Raw genomic sequence first — 24,499 nt, 5'->3', positions numbered from 1 at the left:
TTAAGATCTTGAGAGGATGCACTTTTCCATAATCTGAGGATAATTTGGGCAGCTGTAACAACTCCCAGCTTTATCCCTACAAAACATATATATTGGACAACTGTTTGACCTGATACAGATACTGTCTAACCTTACCATTTCCCTACATATTCTACTTTCTCCCAAAATAGGTTAACAGGTTTACTCTCCCAAATTGCATGTAAAAGTGTTTCTATTCCTGTCTATTTCCATCACAAACCACTGGAGTTAACAGCAGGAGTAAAATATATTTTTTTTTTTTAAATTCCCAGTATTTTATAATATTTTTAAGCACCGCTCAGATCACACCCTGTGTCCTAAGCCAAATGATCCTACGTAAGTGTTTTACGTAGATGTCTTTTTGAAAATGTTCACATTAAAAATAATCTCCTGTGTGGCAAGACAAATTTCCCGTAGGCCTGTCATATCACATTTGATTTATCTCAGAATTGCGTCATTTTATTTGTGACCCCTATCATTATTTCAGTCGTATAAAACCATTGTGGTTATATAAATCTTTTTTTTTGGTGCTTGGATAACAAGGATTATATTACTGGAGGTGGGGTGAATAAAAGTGAGAGAATTCCCCTGATGCCTCAGGTCATTTGTAATATATGAAGAGGTGAAGTGGATGTAGTGTGATTATGTACGTGTTGTGTCTGTCTTTAACAATAACGGTTGTTCTCAGTGAAATAAATGCATGTGTGTTGTGTGTGTGTGTGTGTGTGTGTGTGTGTGTGTGTGTGTGTGTGTGTGTCGTGCAATGGCCACATTAGAGGGGCCTTTCAAGTCATGTCGGCCTCCTCCTACTCCTCAGCATAGTGCTTGTGTTGTGGTCTGCTCAACAGCCAACCTCCCAGAACCCCTGCGAACTCTGTGTGTGTGTGTGTGTGTTTGTGTCTGTCTGTAATGTTTTAGGGTTAATCCCAGTGCGTGGGATCCCCCAAAAATCCTGCTGGATTTCTCTTTTGTGTTCCTCTTCCTGTCTTTCGCCGCCTCTTCTCCATCATATCGGTATCTCTTTTTCTTTGTGATTTATACAATAGAGATCTATAAAAAATTATGAGTTCTGTCAACTTTGATTGTGCGTGACTCAGCTTAGCAGTCACCTCCATACTGTTATAATAAGTCTGCGGCTCTGCCCCCATAATGTAGTCGATGACAAACTTGGGGGCCTGGTCTCATCCTCCCCTCCACACACACGCGCAGCTCTTTGATAACTATGCCAATCGCTCCAAGCATGTGCTAACACATTTCAGCACACTAGCACTTACTGTGGATTGGGTTCAGAATAAAAGGTTAGCGGACTCTTTGATCCTTACCAAACAGAACACATGCTAACACATTACTGCCCTGACACGCCATGCCTATTGTGCTTTATGTATTAGCCGAGGGGCAGCAGAAGACAGTGTGTACATCTTTTATACGCCGTCAGTGTCTGTAAAACTTCTCTCCACATGCTCGATAGTAGCTGCCTACTGTGAAATAATACAAGATGTTTAAGCTAATGAAACTCTCAGCGGTGTGTCAGCCTTCATTAAGACTATGTTTTCTTTATTCCAAAAACAAATCAGCCCATTACTCTCACTTGAACTATTTCACTCTTCTGTTGGTTCATGAAAGCAGTAATGGTGCTCATACTGGCTAACCAGAGCATGTTAATAAGGTGTTAACTACCCTCAATACAGTAGCTAGTTGCATTGTTTTTTCTTTGCTATATCCTTGTTTGTCTGAAGAGGGTGAAAAGTGGTCTGTCTTCAGAGGAGCTCTGTGTAGACGCAGTAAAAACTGCGTAAGAATATTTTGTTAAAGTATAAGCACATATAAGAGTGTTGCTTTATGTTTTTAATGTTTTTGCTCTGGAGGTGATAGCAAATGTTGCAGAGTAACATAAACAAGAAGAATAGTGTTTTGCTGGATACGATGTTTGAGATGCAATGCAAAAAAAGATGTAAGAACAAAGAAGTGAAAAAAAAGGTAATTTTTTTTTTTTACTTGATAACACAAGTCAGAGTATTTGCATTACAAAGTACTATAGTGATTCCAGAGCTCTCCTCTTCTTAAGTTTAAGACCTGTAGATGTTGCTGCAGAAAATCTAATGAAATCCTTTTCTATGTTTAATGCCATGAAGACTCAGTCAGCTGTAGGCAGTAACTGATGTAACACTGAATTTTATAATGATATTGACAAAGAAACGTTATAGCCGATATCCAGTCTGCTTAATCTAGGGCAATATATTGGTATCATAGCGATAATTTGACACGAGACGAGGTAACATCTTAGGTTTTGTATATTTTAATATTGTAAGTGTTGTCTTTACTTGGTTTTACAATATTCCCCTACACTATTGTTGCAATATCAATGTTTTTCATTTCAAATATTGTGATATTTGATTTTTTTCCATATCGTCCAGCCCTAACTCAGACAGATAAGTTTTGCTATGGATGGGTTCATTCCAAAAGTATAGACTAATATATTGAATTATCGTTCTAGCCCTAACTGGCAGCACATTGGTGTTATTGGCATTAGTTTCTAGCATAGTACTTATGAAGAGACTGACGGAGCATATGAAAGGCTATGTTGTTACTTCCATCCTTTTTTGCAGCGAGTAATATTTCTGTGCTTCCAAACAATTTCACAAATTCAGGCGTGTGTACATCCCTCTATTTGTGTGTCTGTATGTGTGTGTGTGTGTGCGCGCATATGCATTTACAAACACCTTTACACATTTGTGTGTGGGTGTGCATAGTTGTGTTTTTATCTTCACACTATGAATCTGTGTGTCTACGTACCTGCTGGGTTGTTCTGAATTGACTGAGCACGGTCAGCATGAGTAAGCAGCCAGGAGAAGATTGAGGCAGCCAGATGCGGCGGCCTTGGGCTACCGAGGATATCATTACCCCGGGCGTGTAGCCGGCCAAAACGGGAGCCCCCAAGCGGAGTTTCATCAAGGTGGACCCCCGTCTGCGGTGAGGGGGAGGATACCAGTTAACCTGTTGTCCTGCAGTGAGGAGCGGTATTAAGCGGCAGGTGGAAAGAGAAAGCATCCCGTGACTGGAAAGAGGTGGAAACAAGAAAGTGTGCAGATACTTACAGGGTAGCAGGCAGACACACTCAAACTGTGGAAGATTGTCTCTTTTGATTTCCTCTCCCTGCTTCTTCTGCAACTCAACAGGAAACCCTGTAGTGCCTCTGCATGCGTTTGCACGTACATTTTACATAAAGTTTTATATTATCGTTGCCAACCCATGAGTCCTACTTTCCAGTATCATTTACCGCATATAGCTTTTGCTTTACTTACACACACAGAAATGTATCTCAGAAAATTTCCATTCAAAGGAAATAGCCGGGATATTTTTGGTGCGCGACTCTGACAGAACAACTTGATGCATGGCCGCTGGCAACGACATCAGCAGTATCTTCATACGGGAATTGGACCGTCTCCCCTCAGTGAGGTAACCCATAGGCCATGAATCACGCTGCCTTGCTCCAGAGTCCTGTGGTCCTCGGGGGTTGACAGTTTGACCGCTCCTCAATGTGGTCTCTCTCCTGTACTCACGCTCCTCCCATCCCCATCACCACACATTCCAACCACCGGACTGGTCACGTAAGGTCAAGAAAATAGAAGAGAATAGAACAGGAAAGAGAATCAGTTTGTCATGTGTCTTCCCTATGCTGCTTAGCAGAACCCTGATTGCTTGTTGAAGCATTTGCAAATTAATGGCTGCATTTTGTGAAAGGGAATGGCTGATGTGACTGATAGATGACAAAAAACACAGTAGTGGAGGGAAATTAAGCATCACATCTGAAGCATGAAGGGAGAGACAAAAAAAGGGTATTGCTGTGCGTCTCTGTTTGCATGTCTGTTTTGGCAGCTCACACATGGAGCTAGTCTGGCAGTCTGCCTGTCTGATCCTCTCTGGTCTCTGCTCCATACTGGTGGGTCACTGGTGTTTGGATCACTCCAGCTAGCTGTTAACCACCGACTTGGACTGAGCCTCGCCGCCATGTGTTTGATTTAGCTTAGTCATTTATTACATACACACAGTATGAAAATTAAAGTCATATATCAAGCACTTTAACTTGGGAGTAAAAAAGAAAAAAGAAAACAAAAAGACAGGGTGAGAGAAACATCTTTTGGGAAGCCGAAAATAAGGAATAAAATAACGGCAGATATTATCGCAATCATCAAAGTAAAACCACTGAAGTGTTCCTGCAGTTATATTCGTATTTGTACCTTTTTAGAGAGCAGCAGTGGGTTCATCATAAGCTTAGGCAAGTGATGAATGGACAGTTCATCCGGTGCAAGAGCGGCCCTTGAGCAAGTGGTTTTAACAGTGCCCCAGGCCACACTCCAGCTGAGTTAAACACACCCTGATGTGTGTATGTGTGTGAGTGTGTGAGAGAGAGAGACGCGACACGTCTGAGGGTGCGATGTAGTCACTTCCTCCCGCTGGACTGAGCGACTGTTGTAAGCTTGACCCTGCGCCAGTTAACCCCTCGCCACCCCTGGCACTGCAGGCGAGGGCCCTGGGTGTGTGTGTTTGAGAGAGACAGAGAGAGACAGATTGTGTGTGTAGCGTGTGTGTTGGCAGACCGCAGGTGTCTGGTCACGGTGTCAGGGTGTTAAGAGGTCTACCGAGAGGCCCCCCAACTCTCGGCATCTGTTTCGGAGGGAGGGAGTGGCAGAAAAGAGGAGAGGATGGCGAGGGTTACGAACACATACCCTGAGGGGTGTGAGGGCTTTTTTGGGGGGAGGCAGTAGCTGACAAGCAGGTGCCTATGTTGACAGTAACCCTTCATAGTTGAACCCCACCTCCTCCCAAACACACACACACACACACACACACTCACACACTCACAATAAATCCTGAAGAGGCAAGCGTAATTGCAGAGCCTGATTGGAGGGAATGCAGAGGGAATCCCCTTTTACACACATCACTAGATCTTCTTGCTTAGGGTCAAAGGTGAAAGAAAAAAAGGAGAGCGCACGCAACTCTGACATTTCCTGCTGTCTGTGGTTGTGCACAAACTCCACACATGCGGACCATGTGAACACATGTAACACGGATATGGGCACAAGCTAGTCTACTGTCGTATTTCTTTCCAATACAATGTATACTTTATATATATGTGCAACAGTAGTAGAAACTCTGCAGCATTTATGCTTCACATTGTTGTGTTTTCTAGAAAAATACAAGTGCGTGTGTTTGTAAATGAAACCCATTTGGTCCAAATGTTAGTTAGTCAGGTGTACCGGTGCATGTCTGGGAAAGATTATTTTGCTAAGAAGGGGGGAAGCAGTGCACAGCGGGAGGTTGAGGAAAATTGGAACAGCTGTTGATTAACATGACTTCTCTCTCTCTCTCTCTCTCTCTCTCTCTTTTTTTTTTTTACTCTCTTTCAGTAGAGGAGGAAGAGGAAGATGAGGAGATGATGGAGGCAAAGCCAGGTCCTGAGTCGGAGCAGCAGGATGAAGATGACAACAGGGAAACCAAAGACGGTACAAATTACAGGGCAACATATCAATATTAGGGGCTTGGGTAGCATTTACAATTGAACCAGTCCCAGTAAAAGAACTGGTTGGTACTGGTACCTTTTTGTGGTACTTAATCTGTCTGTAGACTTTTAACAAAAAAATACATTTTTTTACACAAACTGTAATCAACAAGGACTTCTGTCCCTCTTCTCTTTCCTAGTTACACATAGAGCTAACACTGTTTGTCTGCTTGTGTGTGTGTGTGCATGCGTCTGTGTCTGCTTGTCTCTCTTGCTCTCTGTGTAGACAAAACTGAAAAATATGTGGAATAAGTAGGCCATGTGATTTAAAAACACAATCACAAACAGCAATGATACAAGGCTATTTCTAAAATAAAATAGAAAAAACAACAGACCAGATAGAAGAAAACTATCAGTGCTGAAGTGATAGTTGTTGCTCTCTGGGAAGGCGATGGAGCTCCATGGCTGGCTTCCGGACTTCAGGGCACTTCACAGGGCTTTCCCGTCCTTTTTCTTAACCCGGCATTCTCACCCAAGTGCTCTCTTACGAAATTAAATTTGGCACCGGTTGATTTAATGTCAGGAGGTACTTAGAAGTACCGACATAATATGGTAGGTACGCTTAAAAGTGTCGAGGTACCCAACCCTATGGATATTATGTCAATAACCTCTTAGATGTGACGTAACCTTCTGAATTTACCAGGCTGTTCTGGCTGTTCTAATCTTTGCCTTTACTTACTCAGTCATTAAAGTCACATTACTGATGACTATTTATCAAAAATCTCATTGTGTAAATATTTTGTGAAAGCGCCAATAGTTAACCCCTCAGTATTGTCACAATATTTGTATTGAGGTATTTGGTCAAAAGCATCATGATATTTGATAATCTCTGAATCACCCAGACGTAGTGTAAGTTTCCTTCTGCAAAAATTAACATATGTGGCAGTTATCGCCCCAAATTACTGCAAGCACAGAACTTTCCATTCTTTATCATCCACTCTCCTTCCTTACTTGACTTCTCACACGTTATTGGTCAAACTGTCATGAAACCCAGTCACATTATGTGTGACACCCTCTGCCAGCCAGTGGGTGTATCAGATGGACAGATGGGGGTAGGTTACTGTGGGGGTTAAGGCGGGTCCACCATATCAGCTCCATGGCATGTGAGGGTCAGCACTGATTAAAAACCTGTCACTTGACCCCCCTGACCACACTTCAAAGTGGAGAGGAATGGAAGAGTGTGTGTGTGTGCATGCGGATGGTTGATGTAGTAAAAAATGGAAAAAAAGGCGGGTAAAAACACAACACGTGGACACAGACATATTCATATTCAGAAACACGCGCACACAATCCCACTGTGTGAGTCAACCACACACACACACACACACACACACACACACACACACACACAGACAGATTCATGCATACACGCACTCATAAACACACAGTCATCCGTCTCCTCTCCATCCTGGCCTATTAGAAGGTCTGGCCTTTGATCTCTGCCACTCGATTCACTGGGTCTTTTCTGACAACTCGTAAGAAATACAAAGGGATGGGGGGGATCAAAGTCAAGAGGCAGGGTAAAGGTCGATATATGTGTGTCTCTGCGTGCTTGTGTGTGTAAAAATTGCATGTGTGCTTGGGGACAGTGACTTCAAAAACCGGACGCCGTGCTGTGCAGCCATTACGTTCAAAGGGAGGCGGGACGCTCAGAGGGCTTTGTTTTCCTCTTGTTTATGAAGTTCTTACTGTAGGGTTTTATTAGGAAAGATGCATTAGGAACTGTTTGTAGTTTATTATGTCCTGAATGTGATTCTGGTTTTGATAGAGTTGAAGTGAATGTTAATCTGACATCAGAAGCAGATGATACACCTTTTCTTTTCTTTTTTTTTTTCAGACAAAGGTAGACATGATAGTAATGTGTACCGTAAAGTAAAATACAATAGGTATCTCTACCATTGTTATAATGAAAAGTAGAATGTCACAGTGTCAGTTGAACAGAATAAAAAGCGGTTTCTTTGTTTAAAGGGATAGTTTGGGATATTTGCAGTGCGGCTATATAAGATACTTATGTGTAGTCAATGTATAACATACAGTGGCTGGCAGTAGGCACGCTCCTGGTTTGCAGAAACAGACGGGCATTTGATATCATAATGTATTTTAGCCACCTTAAAAAAGGCCAACTTAAAAATGTAGCATCAGTCTAAGCAGACACTGTATTAAGAGTATTTTTGTGGTTTACCTCAGCGCCACAGAGCCTTTTCTTTTGGCACTACATTTCTCATCTGCTGCCGGACAGGTGTTTGGATTAGAAAGTTCTGTTAGTGGCTGTTATGTGATCTGAATAAAACTAAACTTCACGTTAAAAACACTCAATACAGTGTCCACTTAGACGAATATTGTATTTTTTACTGGCAGCTACTGTATGTAATACACTGACTATGCAGAGTATTTCATACACCCACTTCAAAAATCCTGAACTATCCCTTTAAGCAGTGATCGGGAGAAAATATTGTTTGGGCAGCTATTTCAAATCAGAAATGTACCTCTGTTTAGCAGGTAACATTAATTACTATTTACTTAATTTTAAAAAATTAAAAATGCTGTATTTAACTGCATTATTATTTAATATGAATAAAAAGAATTGAGAAATGTCTAAGCACAGTTTATATTTTAAATATAGAAAAAGGAAATGCTGAAACCTCATAGATTGATTAGATTTTTTTTTAGTTGTCTTATTTATTATAAAAAAGCTTTTGCCAGAATAAAGTACTCTTAAGTCAGTTCATTACTTGTACTCTCTAGCTCCTCTGTCAGGGGGGATTTGCTGAACCTAATCCCAGCTGACACTGGGTGAGACATATACAGACAGACAACTACATGCATTCACATTATGGACAATTTTAGAGCTGCCAATTGGCTAAACCAAACCTGCATGTTTCTGGACTGCATGAGGAGGCCAGCGCAACCATAGTAAACCCATGCAGGCCTAGGGGCATCGTCTAAACTCCTCACAGAAAGACTTACAGCCGAACCGGAACATCTTGGTGTGAGGCAACAGTGCTAATCACTGCACCTGGGTGCAGCTCTTATAATTATAATAAATGTGGAAAGAAATTTTAAGAGTCCTCTTGGGCTTTAGGAAAGTGTGATTGGCATTGTTCACTGTTGTCTGATGTTTTATAGAACAAACAATGTGCAGTATGTGCAATTTTTTTACCTACAAAGTGATACTAGTTACAGTAAACTTCCAGCTTAAGTCTATACCCCTTTTTAAATATGCCCCTCCAAGTGGCTGCTCTTAATGTAACCCAGTTTTGAACAGATTATGGAAAGTTGCATTTTCCTAGTATGCACCTTGGGCGTGGAAATATCTGCAAAAAGATCTAAAATTAGAAACTTGTGTATTCACGGATGGATTCCAGGGCATCATAAAGAATGTGCTGATGGGGGCATGTGGTTGTTTTTTGTGTGAGGCAACTGTGTGAGAAGTTGTTCTTCTATTTTACTGTAATTTTTTGTATATCATGTTATATTTTGATATGTTGTGATTTTGCATGACGGCTACGTTAGCCAGATCTCTCTTTTAAAAGAGATTTTTCATCTCAGTGGGATATCCTTTAAAGGTAAAATTTGAAAAAAATGTATGCACAAAAGTTTTTCTTACATGTCTTTATGCTTATGTTCCTTCCACCAGGCTCATTTCCAGTTCTGCGGGAGCTGACTGAGGAGGAGAGGCAGCAGATCCTGCACTCCTCTGAGTTTCAGAGTTTCTTCGACTGCAGCATCCGGGTGATGGAGAGAGCTCTGGCTGAAGACAGCAACATCTTCTTCGACTACAGTGGCCGAGACCTGGAGGACAAAGAGGGGTGAGCAGGGAGGAAACGAGAGGGGGCAGGAGGAAGGAGTCTGTGTTTGGATGTGAGAGCACATGTGAGTGTTTACTTACATGCCTCAAACTAAGAAATGTGCAAAGACTGACTCATGCCCACTGTGTCACTCTAGGGGCCTGGTAGCTCCTTTGTTCTTCAAAATACATGTCTGTCTGCTGAGGTCACGCTCCCAGGGGGTTAAAAACTCCTGTGAACTGACAACCATCATGTCTTGAAGAGCATTGTCTTGCCATCTGAAGAGTTGGCTCCAAATGGAGGTTATCAGAGCATTGGTTGAACTTATAAGAGTCATAAGTGCAAAGCTGTTTTAGTATGCTGCTCTGCTATTATAGAAGAATGCAGCTCACTTCAACTTTGACCACTTGAGCCACAGAGAAGCATCAAGCCTGTGGTCAAATAGAGATTATGTCTAAAACAGGCCATGGCCCAGTGCTAAACATCAGTCCTGTTCTCTTTTTTTACATGGAATGGCTATTTATGAAATTGTAACAACATAACCTACATATCACTACCTTGTTTCATTACTGTTCATTCTCGTGGACAAAGTCTATCATTTGCACTTATAGTGTTTGGATAATTTGTTGTAATTAGCACTAAAATAGGAGTCTGTTTGCAGAAGAAGGTCTGGTAACTTTTCTCTGACTGAGTTGACATTAATGAATAGACACAAACATAAAAAAATCAAATAAATTGTCGTGATGCAACATTTCGAAGTGGCCGATGATGCAACAGTCTGCACAGGATATAGTTTGGCCACAGGCTACATGCTGGCTGAAGGTACTGACTCATTAGCAAGAACAGCCAGTCAGACCGCTCTCTTCAGCGATGTCAGTTTAACAGCTGAATCAGCTGATGGCTGCTGTTATGGGCAGACTAGAGCCAAGACATCTCAAAAATTTAATGCAACACGGATGGCCAACTGTCGACTTCAGAGGCCTTTTGTGTACATAACATGATGTTATTTAAATAACCGAGCTTCATTAACAAATACTTTGTTTCTTTCTTTTTTTTTAAATACACAAAGACATCACTTGTTTTTTTTCTAAAATGTCTGTTACCAAGCTGCACTTTGGTCTTAAAAGACTAACTTTGTCTTTATTGTATAGTCATACAGTTTTGGTATATTTATATTTTGGATAAATTCTTTGTTATTTATTACTTATTAATGATCACTGTTGGTTGTTACCACAGTAACAACTACTTTTTTGTGAGGTCCTCATGAAACACAAAACAAGGCAAGACAATTATCATCTAGATAAATGTCATGATACATGGCACAAATTCCACATTAAGAAATCTATTAAGTATATTACAGCTCTGAATCAAATTTTCTTTATTTCTGACTTTTAAAACAATATTGAAAGAAATTGCTGATTAGTGATCCTAGGTTCTTCATTGAGTGCTTATCTTTTTCTGGAGCACAAGTTTCTTGTGTTGTAGTTGAACACACACACACACACACACACACACACACACACACACACACACACACATATATATATATGTTTTTTAAACAAACAAAAGTTACCAATTAATAATGATGAACATATACAGCAGACTTACACTATCCCACATAAATTATATAATAATGTTTTTATTATTTGCAGAACTCAAACCTGAATCTCATAATAAACCAACCCCTGGTCCAAGCGTCTATCCCTACAGCTACACCTCTCTGATAATACTATTCATATATAATCAACAACAACACCGAACAGGAATGTGAAAAGAAAAAAGAAAAAACGATAACATCATTATCACCATTATCGTCTTTTACATTCCCCTTCCTCATTTCTATACTATCAGAGTTTAATTTTTTTGATTTCTACCTTCAGTCCACGAATCAGTGGTTAGTATCAGCTGTTAAAAGCCCCAACAGAAATACATTAAAGTTAAAAAGCTTCTCCACTTCCTCCGTCCTTATCATGGCCAGTACAATTGAATATCTAGATTGGAGGTTCTTTAACAGACAAATGATCACAAATGAGACAGAAGGCTTTTTTCCCTCTGCAGGTTATCTCACATTATCTCTGCTGTTTTTTTTCCTCAGAGACTTAGGCAGCGGCTCCAGTCTGTCCTTCAGTAGACTCTTCTACGATGAACACTGGTCTAAACATCGTGTGATCACCTGCCTTGACTGGTCCCCTCAGGTGAGGCCCGCAGCCTTGTGTAACTCATTTTGAATTTAAATGATGCATAAAAAAGCATCACTACCTAAAGTTGCAGTTTAATCCCTTTCCATCTTCTTTCTTTCCTTCTTTCTCTCTCTCGCTCGCTCTCTCTCTCCTTCTCGTAGTATCCTGAGTTGCTGGTTGCCTCCTATAACAATAATGAAGATGCTCCTCATGAACCAGATGGTGTTGCTCTAGTATGGAACATCAAATTTAAGAAGGCCACACCAGAGTACATCTTTCACTGTCAGGTATTTATCTCACACATATTTCCATAACGATAGTATATGATGGCAGTCATGATTGTAGGTTACTGTGAGGAAGAAGTTAGTGTTGCTCTTAGTGTTATTTCCTGTGTTTTGTGGGTTGTTAGTTGCAAACATGAACCTACAAACGACTGCCACAGAGCTACATGTTGAAAAATAGAATAAAACATCTTCCATGTTCCTCTCACCCCTTTTTTGGCTCTTAGAATTTCACACTGAAAAGCACCATTATACACTCTTCTTTTTTTAACATTTTTTTGTGATTTAGGTTTTTATTTATTAAAATGAAAACAATACTATTACCTGTAGTTATACAAAATCCAAAGGCCTGTGGGAAATGTACTTATAACAGCCAAAATAAACATGTAGCAATTATAGCCATACAGTTGGATCGTCTCAGTGTCCCAAAAATGCTGAGACGAAAAAAGTCCCATGACCTCTTCAAGGCCAAAATAAAATAAAATAAAATAAAATAAATGAATTAAAGCATGTAGCAGTCCCATAAAATCAGTAAACAAATCATCCAAACAAAGTCAGGCCTCAGGAGCCCGACATACCCATTTCTCCCAGAGCTGAACAAAAATGTCCATACTTAGGTGGAAAGAGAATGTAACCTTTTCCATCACGGAAATCTCCATTGTCACATCTATCCAGTTATTTATGGTACACATGGTATTTATGGTACCTTTTTTCCATACCTTACCATCAGCCAGTCCATCCAGTAATCTACAGCCTGTTCATCTTCTTTACCCTATGATGACAGCACCTTTGTGACTGAAAAATAAAGAGTGAAGGCTCCACATGTGTTCATTTGACCCTCCAGATTGGATTATAGCTGAGCACTGCCACTGGAGGCCAGTTTAATGGTGGAAACTTGGGTTTTGGTGGGAAAGAAAGTCATTGATGGGTGGGATGCTAATAGGAGGTGACACTAAGAAAACGGTAGAAGGACGGAGGGAGGAGAGAGGGGATAGAAGGATTGGGTGTGAGGGCTTCATGGCTCCCACCAGACAGGCGAGGCCATAGAGAGATGTCTTGGTAGTAAAATTATGTGGCCTACCACTTCCTAATCCAATGCTGCCACATGTGTGTTCGCCCACCCACAGTGATGCCGCATCTAATGTCAGCAGTGCTGTGTTTCCCAATAACTGACAAGTCTTCCTCATACACGTCACTGTGAATGTGAACCACACCTGTAGAAGTATTTATGTCAAAGGCATCAACTCACTGCTCAGAAATAATGCTAGAAATATGCATGCTTTCTCTGACATTGAAGCTTTATTTTAGCAAATCGATTTTTTCCCTTTTTTTTCAAACTCACAGAAACACATATTACAGCAGACCGCACGCTGCGTGCAAATATTTTTGATATGAAGCTTGCCATATAAGTCTAGCTCCATAATGGATTTTTAAAGCACTCCGGTCTTTCACTGCATCATAATTTATGCCGCTGCTGAAACGCATGTGGTCTTACGGATAGATTACAGTGATGTATCCTGTAGCCGTAGGATTCAGTAGTTTTTCCATGTGGCTCTCTGAATATGTATATGTATCTGACTTTTTTCATGGTTTCTGAGCATGCTGATCTGTGAATCATCAGGGCTGAGTATTAGATGTTTGGGAACAAGGATGTTTGGGAACAAGGATGTTTGGGAACAAGGATATTTGTGCGAGAAGCTGATAAAATGCTCAGCTTATCGAAAGGGGGCAATCAACTGTAAATGTGCACAACAGAGGTGAACTGTGGGAATGTGATCCCTGAAGGACAATGACCTCCGTTTGCATTGAAAACTTAGCATGCATTTGCATTGAAAAAAATAGTTATCTGTAACAGAACAGAGTGTTGTCATCAGTGTTTGTTTTTGACTCTCAAACTCATACAAGCCACTTCAACAAACACACTCAATGTGTCCACATTAACCGAGTGTTTACTGGAAAAAGATGTGCATTAGATGAAGTGATATCAGATGGAGAAAAGACAGAAGAAAAACTGAGAGAGAACAGAAACTCCCAAGTGGTCCCACTTTCCTACCGCCCCCCTGTTAGTCAGTGAGTTAGTGTGGCCTGGGGCTGCGCCAGGGTCTTTTCATAAGGGGAGAAAGAAAAGTGAATGACAGAAAAAACAGAAAGAAAGATACCATGGAGAACAAATGAGCAACAACTTAGAGATGGAGTACTCATATAAAGAATTGAGCATAAATGGAGATAAAATAGATTGGAAAGAGAAAGAAAGAAGAGGTTGCAACTCATTTGGAATCCACCATGACTTCCCCTGTCACTGTTGGATTTGGATGAAAGGAGGACAGGAGTGGTTAGATGAGAGGAGAGCGGTGTAGAGACATTTTTTCTTGCTCTTTCTTTCAGTGGGGCCTTTTGCAAACAGAGTCGCGACTCCGTAGTTAGGCGCGGATCAGATGGCTCTTAATGTGCGAGCATGTACTGCCGTTTAACCCCCGAAAACCACAGGGTCGTGTGTCTCTTCCCCTCTCTTTCTTCTATTTTTCTTTTCACCTTCCACCTTGAATACTGTCTGTGTGTATGCATGTGTTTGTGCGAGTGTCGTACACACATGTAAAGCAGTGGCGTGTGTGTGTGTGTGTGTGTGTGTGTGTGTGTGTGTGTGTGTGTGTGGAGGATAGAAAAGAATGACAGTGCTGGGTCGGTATTGGAGGGTTGGGGTTTGTGGTTGAGGTCTGCTTCAGCAGGGGCTTTATTGTATAAGGCTATGGCTTATGGAAGGCTTCATGTTTCAGATGGGGTTTTGGTGAGGTCAAGCTTCTATATTTCTTGTCTGGCTGTGTGCAGTTTGGTAAATGGGCTTAGCAATGCAAAAACTATCCTTTTTAACCTCTTATTCAGGGCTTAAATGTATTTGCCCAAACAAGGGAACATTTTCTCATTGGGGTTTGATAATCTCAGTTGTTTCCATTTTGGTTATAGTCAGTCAGTTTTTCTGGACTTTTTGGAGCAGTATTTTCTTAAACTATTATGAAGACCTTGTTTATTTGTGCTGGACACTACATAATAATTTCTCAATCGGGTGTTTTGCACATTGCACATTGCAGTTGGGATGTAAACATTTAAAAGCTGGTGCTGGTTTTATTTTTGGAAGACTCTCTGTTTATTTGACTGTCTTTAGGCAGGTTCAATCTGGAGATTGTGCACTAGCATTTTTGGCAGCATGCAGAAGTGTTGTAATATTGCATTCTAGTGCAATCTTTAGACAGACGTGTTCTGATTGACAAATGCTTCTTTGTGGACTCAACAAATCTGACAGTTATGCATTCAATAATCAACCTCTTTCTCTGCTTCCTGCCCCGCTGTATCTTATTTATTTACCTTACACTTTTTTATCACGGCCATTCACATGAATACTGTGGCTTTCAAGCTTGCTATCAATTGTTGCTTCTAATGCTGCTGATAAAATTTTAATTATTTTAGCTTTTGGGATGAAAGTAAAAATATTAAACGCATTAAACAATTGGAAGTCCAATTTCAGAATAACAGGACTGCAGAATTATTGCTTCCATTTATAGTAACAAATTGTTTTTAGCTTCAGTGGAAAACTGGCTTTATTTCCAGTTTTATATTCACATTATATCTTTGTACATTTGGTTATTTATGCCCCTTTCTCATTCAGCTACTGTCAATCTTTGTGGTGTTTTATTTCATCATTTTGGAGACTTATTTTAGTTTAAGGAACTGCACTGTATACATTAAATATATTGTTGTTCTTTAATTCTGCTTAAAACTGAGGTAGGCTAAAATTGGAAAAGGTAACCCCCCCAAAAAATCCATGGAAAGGTGCAGAAGTCTCGTATTTTTTCTCAGTCACTTGAATTACCACATGCTCAAAGTTTATTATGACCCTAAAATTAAACAGCCTACACCAGCTTTAATCCAGACAGTGAATAAATGTGTCTGGAATTAAAGAGTGTCTTAGTGTACCAGAGGGCCTTTGACAATCCCCTTAAGGACCCGTGGCAGTTTCATGACCCCACTTTAGGAGCCATTGATCTGCAATATAGTGGAGGAAGTGTGTGATCCATCAGTGTGTGGGTTGGGCTTGTACTTTAGGAAAGGGGCTTTTGCTGCTATGGATTCTGGTATCAGTTGAGCGTGCCTCCCCTCATCACAGTCGTCTCAGCAGTTGGACCCATCATCGCCCCATCCCAGTTGGGTCCAATCTTGTAACTTCACACCAGCCTCTCAAGTGGGCAAAGTCACACCACATTAAAGGGCCCGTTTGACTTAAAGCCTCTGCTGAACCCCCAAACCACACGCCTCCCTGTAACAACCCCCGCCGCTACTGTCATATCCCATTGGACTCAGTCATATTTTTATTAATATCTTGCTGCCTTGCGTTGGTCCCTAGGCCTTTAGCACTTCCAGCAAGGTTGAGTAAGAAGCAGAGCAGGAGGAGAGCAGAGTGAGAGGGAGGGCGAGGGTAGACAGAGGTAGAAAGAGTGAAACAGCGTTATTCACGAGCCTAAAGAATCCATGTGAAATGACACTAGAGGATGAAGCTGCATTGTGTTCAGAGAGTTTAGCAGAGAAGTCCTGTGAGTGCTCGCTGAACACTTTGGTTAAGACTGTATTTGATTTGCAGCACACCAAACAGATGTTGCTTATCCTGCAAGAATGATTCCGAGTGCTGAATTTTGTGGTTTATTAGATTATTTTGTACAACGTTGGCTGTGCTGATCGGAGGTTGTTTCTATCAGTTTATATGAAAAAAATGAAAAGCAGTCAATCTTTCCTGTGTCTGTTGCTCGTTATGCAACAAGAACTCAGAGAATCATCTAGGTGTCGAATGCAATACTTCGGATTCTTTTTCAAATTCTTTGGCTTCTGATCAAAATCAGGGAACTTTTTATTTCATTGCGGCACTGTTTTGTATTTAATATTAATGCATTCACAAGTTCTAACTCGTAAAGTAAGAATTAAAATGTTTAAGTTGTAAAAATAATTAGTTTTTTTGCCAAGAGTTAAATAAGAAGATTAATATCACGCTAATATCTGAGATGATCATTATCACTCTTATATCTGACCATTAAGAATAAGGCCACAGTGGTTAGTTTAATAACTGCGTTTTTTCAACAGCCAGGAGGTGTGTTTATGTGTTTCTAGTGGGAAAGGATTCTTTGTAACATAGGTCATCATGTCACAGGATTCACAGGACTTTGTTAACTGATCAGCTGCAGGGATTCTCTGGCTGCAATTCACTGCTAAAAGCTAAACCATCCCCAAATTTTAGTTTGGCTGCACTTTGCTGCAGAATCAAACAGCCGCAGCTTGGAGCGGGCGTCACATCTTTCCATAGCAATTGCATGGCAGCTCGCCGCAGGCCTTACTTTGTGGATGCTAGGTGTGTTTTTGGCTTGAAGCTCACTAATTAACATGCTGCAACTCATTCGTCTAAGTCTTAAGTGCAAGAACAAATTTAAGTTTTATGGGGGTTTCTGTTTGTGCTGGACTATTTCATCACTGTGAGGTCGCCAACAAGAAAGCAAATAAGTTTGTTTCCTAAAGGTAAAAAAACCCAAAAACTATTTGAACTAAGGTATTAAAAGAAGAATTGTTGATAAGTACAAAAATCTCCAGTCTTGCTTTGGCACATGTATCCAAAAATGTATCACATGTGAGGCAGGATGAGGACCCAAAATGCAGAACAAACAAAAAGGGAGCCAGAAGTACAAACTAAAAGCGAGCTTTAATGTTGAAGATTATCCATCCACAAAAAAAACAACAGGTGAACAAAAATCCAAAGTACAAATAAAACATGAACAAAAACTGCACTAAAACAAACTGGGAACTCAGGTGACGGAACAGGGAAACACGGAGGATGGTGAAATAAATCAGGGAAACAGAGACAGAGGGACACAATTAGGGGAACACAGAGACAGGAGACACAGAGAGACACAGAGAAAAAGCATGGGTGACACACAAGGAGTAAAAATACAAACTAAGAAAATAAAACAAAAAAAAAATAATTAAAGACTAGAAAACAAAACCCCCAAACAAAGTCCACAGTATAACAAAACCCCTAAAACCATGACAAACTATCAAAAGATATCCAGCCCTACGTGTTAAACAGGAATTAAAGGATTGAATCCGTAGGCTGCTGGATTATATTAGATTATTTTACATTGTTTACATTCTCTAAAATTACTCAAGTTTGGCAAGTGTGGCAATATTGCGACTGAACTGAATTTCTTTGGAAAACAAACCTGAGGAAGTACTGGTAGCATCTATCTTCTTAGTTTCACTATCAGAACAGAATAGAGCACTGTATGGATGAGTCAAACAAGCATTATATTTGCAACACAAATCCACCATTAAAGCCACAAACCAGCAAAAGTATGAAATATGAGCCAAGAAAACAAACAAGATATGGAAAATAAAGGGATAGGAGCCATAGGAGGCAGAGAAAGGCCTGTTTGTGTTCCCAGAGCCTCCTCCTCGTGCTTGTACTCCGTCAAACCCTCATTCTTTGCCTGGTGAAATTGAGACTCGGCTCGGTATTTGTCTCTCCTTGCCAGAAACCACAGAGTGACAAAATCCGTGGGGTGTCATAAACGAGCGAAGCCAGGGGGAGAAAGGGAGGGGAAAGGTGGTTGGGAGGAGGGGGCAGATTGAGAAGAGGGGATGCAAGGAAAGACAGTCAGATCCATCTGGTCCTGATAAGGCAGAGTGGAAAACAGATGAGTGCGGTGAGCGAGGGGGTGGGGGGTGGGATGGAGCGTGGATCTACTCGGGAGGATATACTGTCTGGCGTGCCCCATCAGCCCCCCGCCTCCCCTTTTCTTCTCACCATAGCACTCTTGCTCCATTTCAGCCTTCCCAAGCCGACTTAAGCAACAGTTTGTTGCCCGAGGAAAGAACGAGTGAGAGGAGGAGGCAACAAAGGAGGGAGTGTTCGCCCCTCTAACTTTCTTTCTCTCTCTGTCATTCCTTCGAACCTCCCTAATCCCTTGCTGGGTGCCATCTTTCATCAGGGCCTACCATGTGTGTATTATCCTCTACACAACACTTCCCATCAATATAATAAGAGCTGCCAGAAGCACTTACCCTCGTGAGCCTGTGTGAGATATGGTAGACGATACTTTGTGTGTGTGAGTTTCTCCCTCATGCGTGCACGCACGCACACACACACACACACACACACACACACACACAGCAGACCTTGCCCGAGGAGAGAAATGAAACCCACTGTTCGGACTGCGCGAGCGTCTCCCTGTAAAACTTCCACAATTCATCTCAGGCCCAATATACCGAAGTGACTCTCTCCGCTGCTTTTTCTTCCGGGAGCTGTCACTTCCCACATCCTCTCCGTCTGGGGCTGGCAGGAGACGACTTGGCAGGTGTCTGACCCGCGCTGCATGTGAGATGAGAACCATCCACAGAGCCACTCTGCGTTTGGAAATGAAATGTCAGGCTCGGTATCGAATCAGCCCTGATATGGGGATGCAATCATAGCAGGAGTGTTGTCGACACGAGAGTTGTTGAGGTGTTATTTAGACAGATGTGGTGCTCGTGTGACTGATATGTCCAAACTTATCAATCTGAAATGAAGAGGAGCTGCAGGGGATGGGAGAAGCGTGGCTGCATTTCATTTAAAGTAAAAGTTTGATATTTTGGGGAAAGATGCTTCTTTTAGAGATTAAAAAATGGATACTACTCTCAAGTCTGCACGTAAAGTGTGAAGCTACAAGCTAATTAACCTTAGCACAAAGATTGGATGCAGGAAACGTTAGCGTGTCTCTGTCCGATGTAACAGCATCTCTTAAGCTCACATGTTGTAACTCGTTTGTCACAATAACAGAATTTTACTTATACTTATATACTTGTTTTGATATCCTCCCACCCCCAATATTCTATTCCTTTTTCAATACCACAGCCAAAACCACAAAATGGGCTACTTTTTTTTTTTTTTTGAATTTACAACCTGCATGCAGAGCTGGTACAGAAAAAGTACTGAACGCCTCCAGTCATGTGGTGGATTTGTTGCCAGAGAGAAAGCTGTGACAGCCAAAGGTTTAGGGACAGTTGATTTTGTTCCTTGTTGTTTCATTTGTGCAACCTTTGATTATTTTTTCTAATCCCTTCAGCACTTTTAATAATCTTGAATGAATAATTTACAGACATCAAATTATTTTAAACACTTTATTGCTGTCGAAAATATTGATTTATTGGTACATATCAATGAAACTGTTTAAAACTGTTTCATATTTGCTTTCCACAGTATCAATACGCCGGTAACAGCAGCACTTTCTCGCTCTCTCATGTTATCAATATATTAATTAATATATTAATAAAATTAATATTATTAAAGTCTTTCTGCAGTTAAAGTAAGAATTATTGTCGTCTAGAGCTGCAACGATTATTGGCTTAATCAATTAGATGACTGACAGAAAATTACTTTGCAACTAATTTGATAAGTAACTGTTCTAATCTTTTGTTAAAGCAAAAATGTCAAACATGACTGGTTTCATGGTTCATAAATGTTAGAATTTAATGTCTTTGTAATACATGATAATTCACTTAAAAGCTTTGAAATTTTGGACTGTCGGTCAGGCAAAACAAATTGTTTGAAGACGTCATCTTGAGCTCTGGGAAGATACACAGTTTCACTATTTTCTTAAATATTATTGACAAAGTAATTGATTATCAGAGAAAATGACAGACAGATTAATCGAAAATGTGAGAGAAAAATATACATGCAAAATTAGAGTTTCTAAAGTCTGTCCTGTAGTTGTATGACATATAATCATTCTTATCCCTTTAATTGAGTGTAATCACAAGCATATTTATGGTCACAGTTATGTCATTCTTGTATGAATCAGTTCTCACAAGTTGTAAATAAAGTTGTAAATAATTAGTGCAGCCCTATTTTTGTCATGTTATAGCCTTGTTATATTATCTTCTTATAAAAAAAAAAATAATTGTGTAATTGTATGCCCTCAATGTCAGTTATCCCAGTGATATCGAAAATGGCATTGAGTGTCGATATTTTTCAAATCATTGAAGTTAAAAATTCCAATATAGTGACAACACTAAAACACATGATACTGATACTTTTGGCTAAGGTGTAAAAATAACAATATATTAATTAGGTTATGTACTCGACTATATCTTGGTCCAGAAACTTGGTGGTTGCTGAACTACCCGGACATAAGAGTTATGTCAATCTTCGCATCAAACTCTCAGCATGAAAGTGAATATGCACATTTCCCCAAACTTTTTCTTTAATTCAGAATATTAGCTTTACTTACAAAGTATTTCATACAGTCATGTTTACACACTGCGAAATAAATCCCCTCTAATAGATGCAAAAGCAGTTTTTGAGTCATTGACGGCAGAGGCTCGTGAATGAATAAAAAGAGAACAGAAAGACTACAGAAATCCAGCAGAAACATAACCAAGCGCTCCATAATTCAGCGCTAAACTCAGTCATTAATTTCGTACATGACATTCAAATTGAGAATCCGCTTTAGAGTGTCAACCAATTCCCCTTGAGCTTAAATCATAAACTTCCTTATAGCGCGGGACAAATTGATCTTTTTTCAGCACCAAATGACATACAGTGCTTGTAAAAGGCATAGAGCTACAAAACATATGTGCTGATGTGACATTTGATTAGAAGCATTTAGGGGGAACTGCTTTCATGTCAAGTCCAAGTCGCTGCTGGCAGACGCCTCAAAGTGAACTTTCGGGGACAAAGCCGGGCTAATTTTCAGTAGCTCTTTCACTAAGCCTGACAGTACATGAGGGGAATGATGGCATAACGTGTGGTTTCTCAAAGAGTGGATTCAGAGTTTAGTCAGGATTTTTCCTCTTAAGATGGGGACACTGATAGGGCTTAGGAGTTAAACTAACATATGGAGCAAATAGAGGAGGCTCTTGATTTAATTTGGCTTCTCTTTGTCATTACTCATGTGGGGGGGAGATGTTTATTTAGCGTGATAACTGGTGGAAGAATGACAAGAAAGAGAAGAGAGCAGGGATGTTTTCTATTCGTGTCTGCACTTGTGGATTTGTGTTTGTTTTAAATTTTTTTTGATGGTGTTAATCGTCAAAATAGGGTCATATTCATCTTTACAGAAAAGATCAAAGACAGGGAGGCCTCTGTAGTGAGTTTAAAGAAAACAGTATCAATATATTTGAGGTAATATCCTGTCAAATTGGAACAATCTGGAGTACAATATAGACTAAGATGTTTAAAATTTAAATGAGAAATGACACTTTTATGGCAGCCTTGTGGTTTCTATCTCTTTAGGATGATGGAGGAAAAAGACAGTAGTAAAAGATGTAAGTGGTTGTAATATTTTTAGGAAACATGTTGAGTCGATTAGCTTATCTTAGAAAATAACAATTCTATCAATCTTCACGTATAACTCTCTGCGGGAAAACCAAAATGTCAAACTCCCCATTTGTGGAAGAAGAGATCAGAATCAAGAAACATTCAGCTATTTAGGTATTTTTAATCCTCCTTTCACTCTGCTTTCCTGTCTCTTCCAGAGGCCAAATATCATTTAGAGTTTCCCTACTTTTTGATAAATGGTTGTGGTGGTTGAACCATGTGCACGACCTATTTAGAGGATGTGTGTGTTTGTGCAGAGAAATGACAGAGAGGACATGACTTGCGTTCATTAGCCTGCTGATGGAGTCTGATGGAGCAGGGTCGACCTCAGATGGCAGCCTGTCAGGAACCACAGAGTGTAAAGATAATCCCAAAACTCTATGATGTTAGAAGTTATCTAGCTGAATTTAAGTCACCCAGATGTATTTGAGTGTGAGTGTGTCATCTTGACATTTGGCCTGAAGTAGTTTTACTTTTCGTAAACACAGGCCAGGTTAGGAATATTTTGTGAAATTGTCCAAATTGATTTAGAAACTAGAAGGGCACTCGGAGAGCTCAGACCTCCCCCGAGGCCAAATGGCCTGTGTCGTACTGTGAACGAAAATGAAAAATAATTTGTGTATGAGCCCTGTTATTATTCTGATCAACTCCAAAACTGTATGAGTTATCTCTTGGCCCAAGATGTTTAATGAAAATCAGACTAGTAGTTTTTCTGTCTTGCTTACAAACAAAACAAGTGAACTAAACAAAAAACATAACACCCATGGTAGAGATAAATAGAGTACAAAACGGTCTTTTTTCTTGTCTACTCCGCCTCGGTCGCATATGCTTTGGACATAACTCATAACGCAAAAGTTGGGGCTTCTGCTGAACATTTTACTGATAAAATAAATCTGACAAAGCAAATCACCCACATTTTATTTTATTTTTATCTATGGCCATCAAATCTTGTGTGTTAGTACATGCAAATAAACTTAATTCCTCTTTTATCTGACCATGTAAATAAACTTTTGGAGAGTGCCTCATTGCCAGCTGACAAAGAACTTTATTTTTACCACTAAAGTTCAGTTTATTTTCATCCTTGACATCTTAAGCGACTCGCCGAGCCATTCGTCTGGAAGCCGTGACTCCTCAGAAGAAACAAAAAAGAGCGAGAAGGAGTGTGCAGTATTTTCTTTCCCTCTGGTTTGTTTTCTCCTTTCAAAACGAACTGGGGTTTGGAGTTGGCTGCTCCGCACATGGTGTGGTGGCAGGGACAGAGAGAGAGAGGGGGAGAACTAAATGAAAAAAGAAATGAAAAATAAGTAAATAATGAGACAAATATAATGTTTTTCCTAAACATTAACTCTCACTGTTGGATTCCTTACCTATCTAATAACAACAGCCCAAACTGCCATGACCACATTACATTACAGTGTCTTGTGTAAAATTGATGTTTTGAAATGATCAGTGCCTAAGTTTGACAGCCTCAGCAATTTAGTACAAAACTAATGTTTATATTCTCAATACATTGGTCAATGTCAGTGTTTTTTTGAAGGGATCATTCCTTTGAGCCGATTCATGTAAGCCATAATTAATCTCCGCCAAGTCTAAGAGGGGATCATACGTTTGGTGGTGTGAGATTGTATCTGTCTCTTTGCAGCTAATCTTGCAGGCTACTGGACCAGTCAGCCTAATATTCTGAGTGCACATATTTGACTGAATGCTTAGGGTTCTCTCATGGTTGCGTTTATTCACAATTGTTAAAAACCTGTTTTATAGATTATTTTATACGGTCATTGACCGCTGACTTGTTGGCAGCTGGTAGGGGCCGCAAGCCGCAATGCCCTTTGTCATTGCTCAAAAACTGACAAACTCTTTTTGAACTGGAGGCACCTGCAGATTAATCCCATACCTGATATGTTGTGATCCACGAAATTTAGGAATGATACGAGATTAATTAGTCCCTGTTTTAGTTTTTTTCGCCACCACCTTGACGCGAGCTGGTAGGGACAATTCCACTGAGCTCAGCTCTCTGCAATCCAGCTACATCCACTTTTATTGTGTTTATTGAAAGATGTTTTGCTGATTTGGTTATTTCTCCTTGATAATCACACGATAATTACAAGAATTGTCTGGGTTGGCTGTGATCAGATGGAGGAGCGGGCAGCCACCCGGCAGAGGTTTTTTTTCCTCATTAGGTTAATTACATATGAGTTTGGAATTTCTCTTTTACATAATATTGAAATCATATCCATTATAGTCTATCAAACCACCAATTCAAAGTAGCAGTGTCATTAGGGGTAAGG

At 40.2% G+C, this 24,499-nt stretch overlaps 1 protein-coding gene across 9 annotated transcripts in view; it reads left to right on the top strand.

Annotated features, from left to right (window-relative positions):
• The window catches only part of LOC121957634 (cytoplasmic dynein 1 intermediate chain 1), a 65,769-nt gene that overhangs the window by 22,820 nt on the left and 18,450 nt on the right, over positions 1–24,499 (top strand). For 7 of the 9 annotated variants that reach the window (XM_042506326.1, XM_042506333.1, XM_042506328.1 and 4 more), the window contains 4 exons: positions 5,427–5,522; positions 9,216–9,387; positions 11,462–11,561; positions 11,708–11,833. In XM_042506326.1, coding sequence (XP_042362260.1) covers positions 5,427–5,522; positions 9,216–9,387; positions 11,462–11,561; positions 11,708–11,833 — 494 coding nt within the window. The remainder of the gene's footprint in view (positions 1–5,426; positions 5,523–9,215; positions 9,388–11,461; positions 11,562–11,707; positions 11,834–24,499) is intronic. The other 2 variants (XM_042506332.1, XM_042506327.1) reach the window with 1 other exon arrangement.

This window comes from Plectropomus leopardus, chromosome 18 (genome assembly GCF_008729295.1).
Source record: "Plectropomus leopardus isolate mb chromosome 18, YSFRI_Pleo_2.0, whole genome shotgun sequence".
Classification (NCBI taxonomy): Eukaryota; Metazoa; Chordata; class Actinopteri; order Perciformes; family Serranidae; genus Plectropomus; species Plectropomus leopardus.
This window is presented reverse-complemented; position numbering and strand designations above follow the sequence as displayed.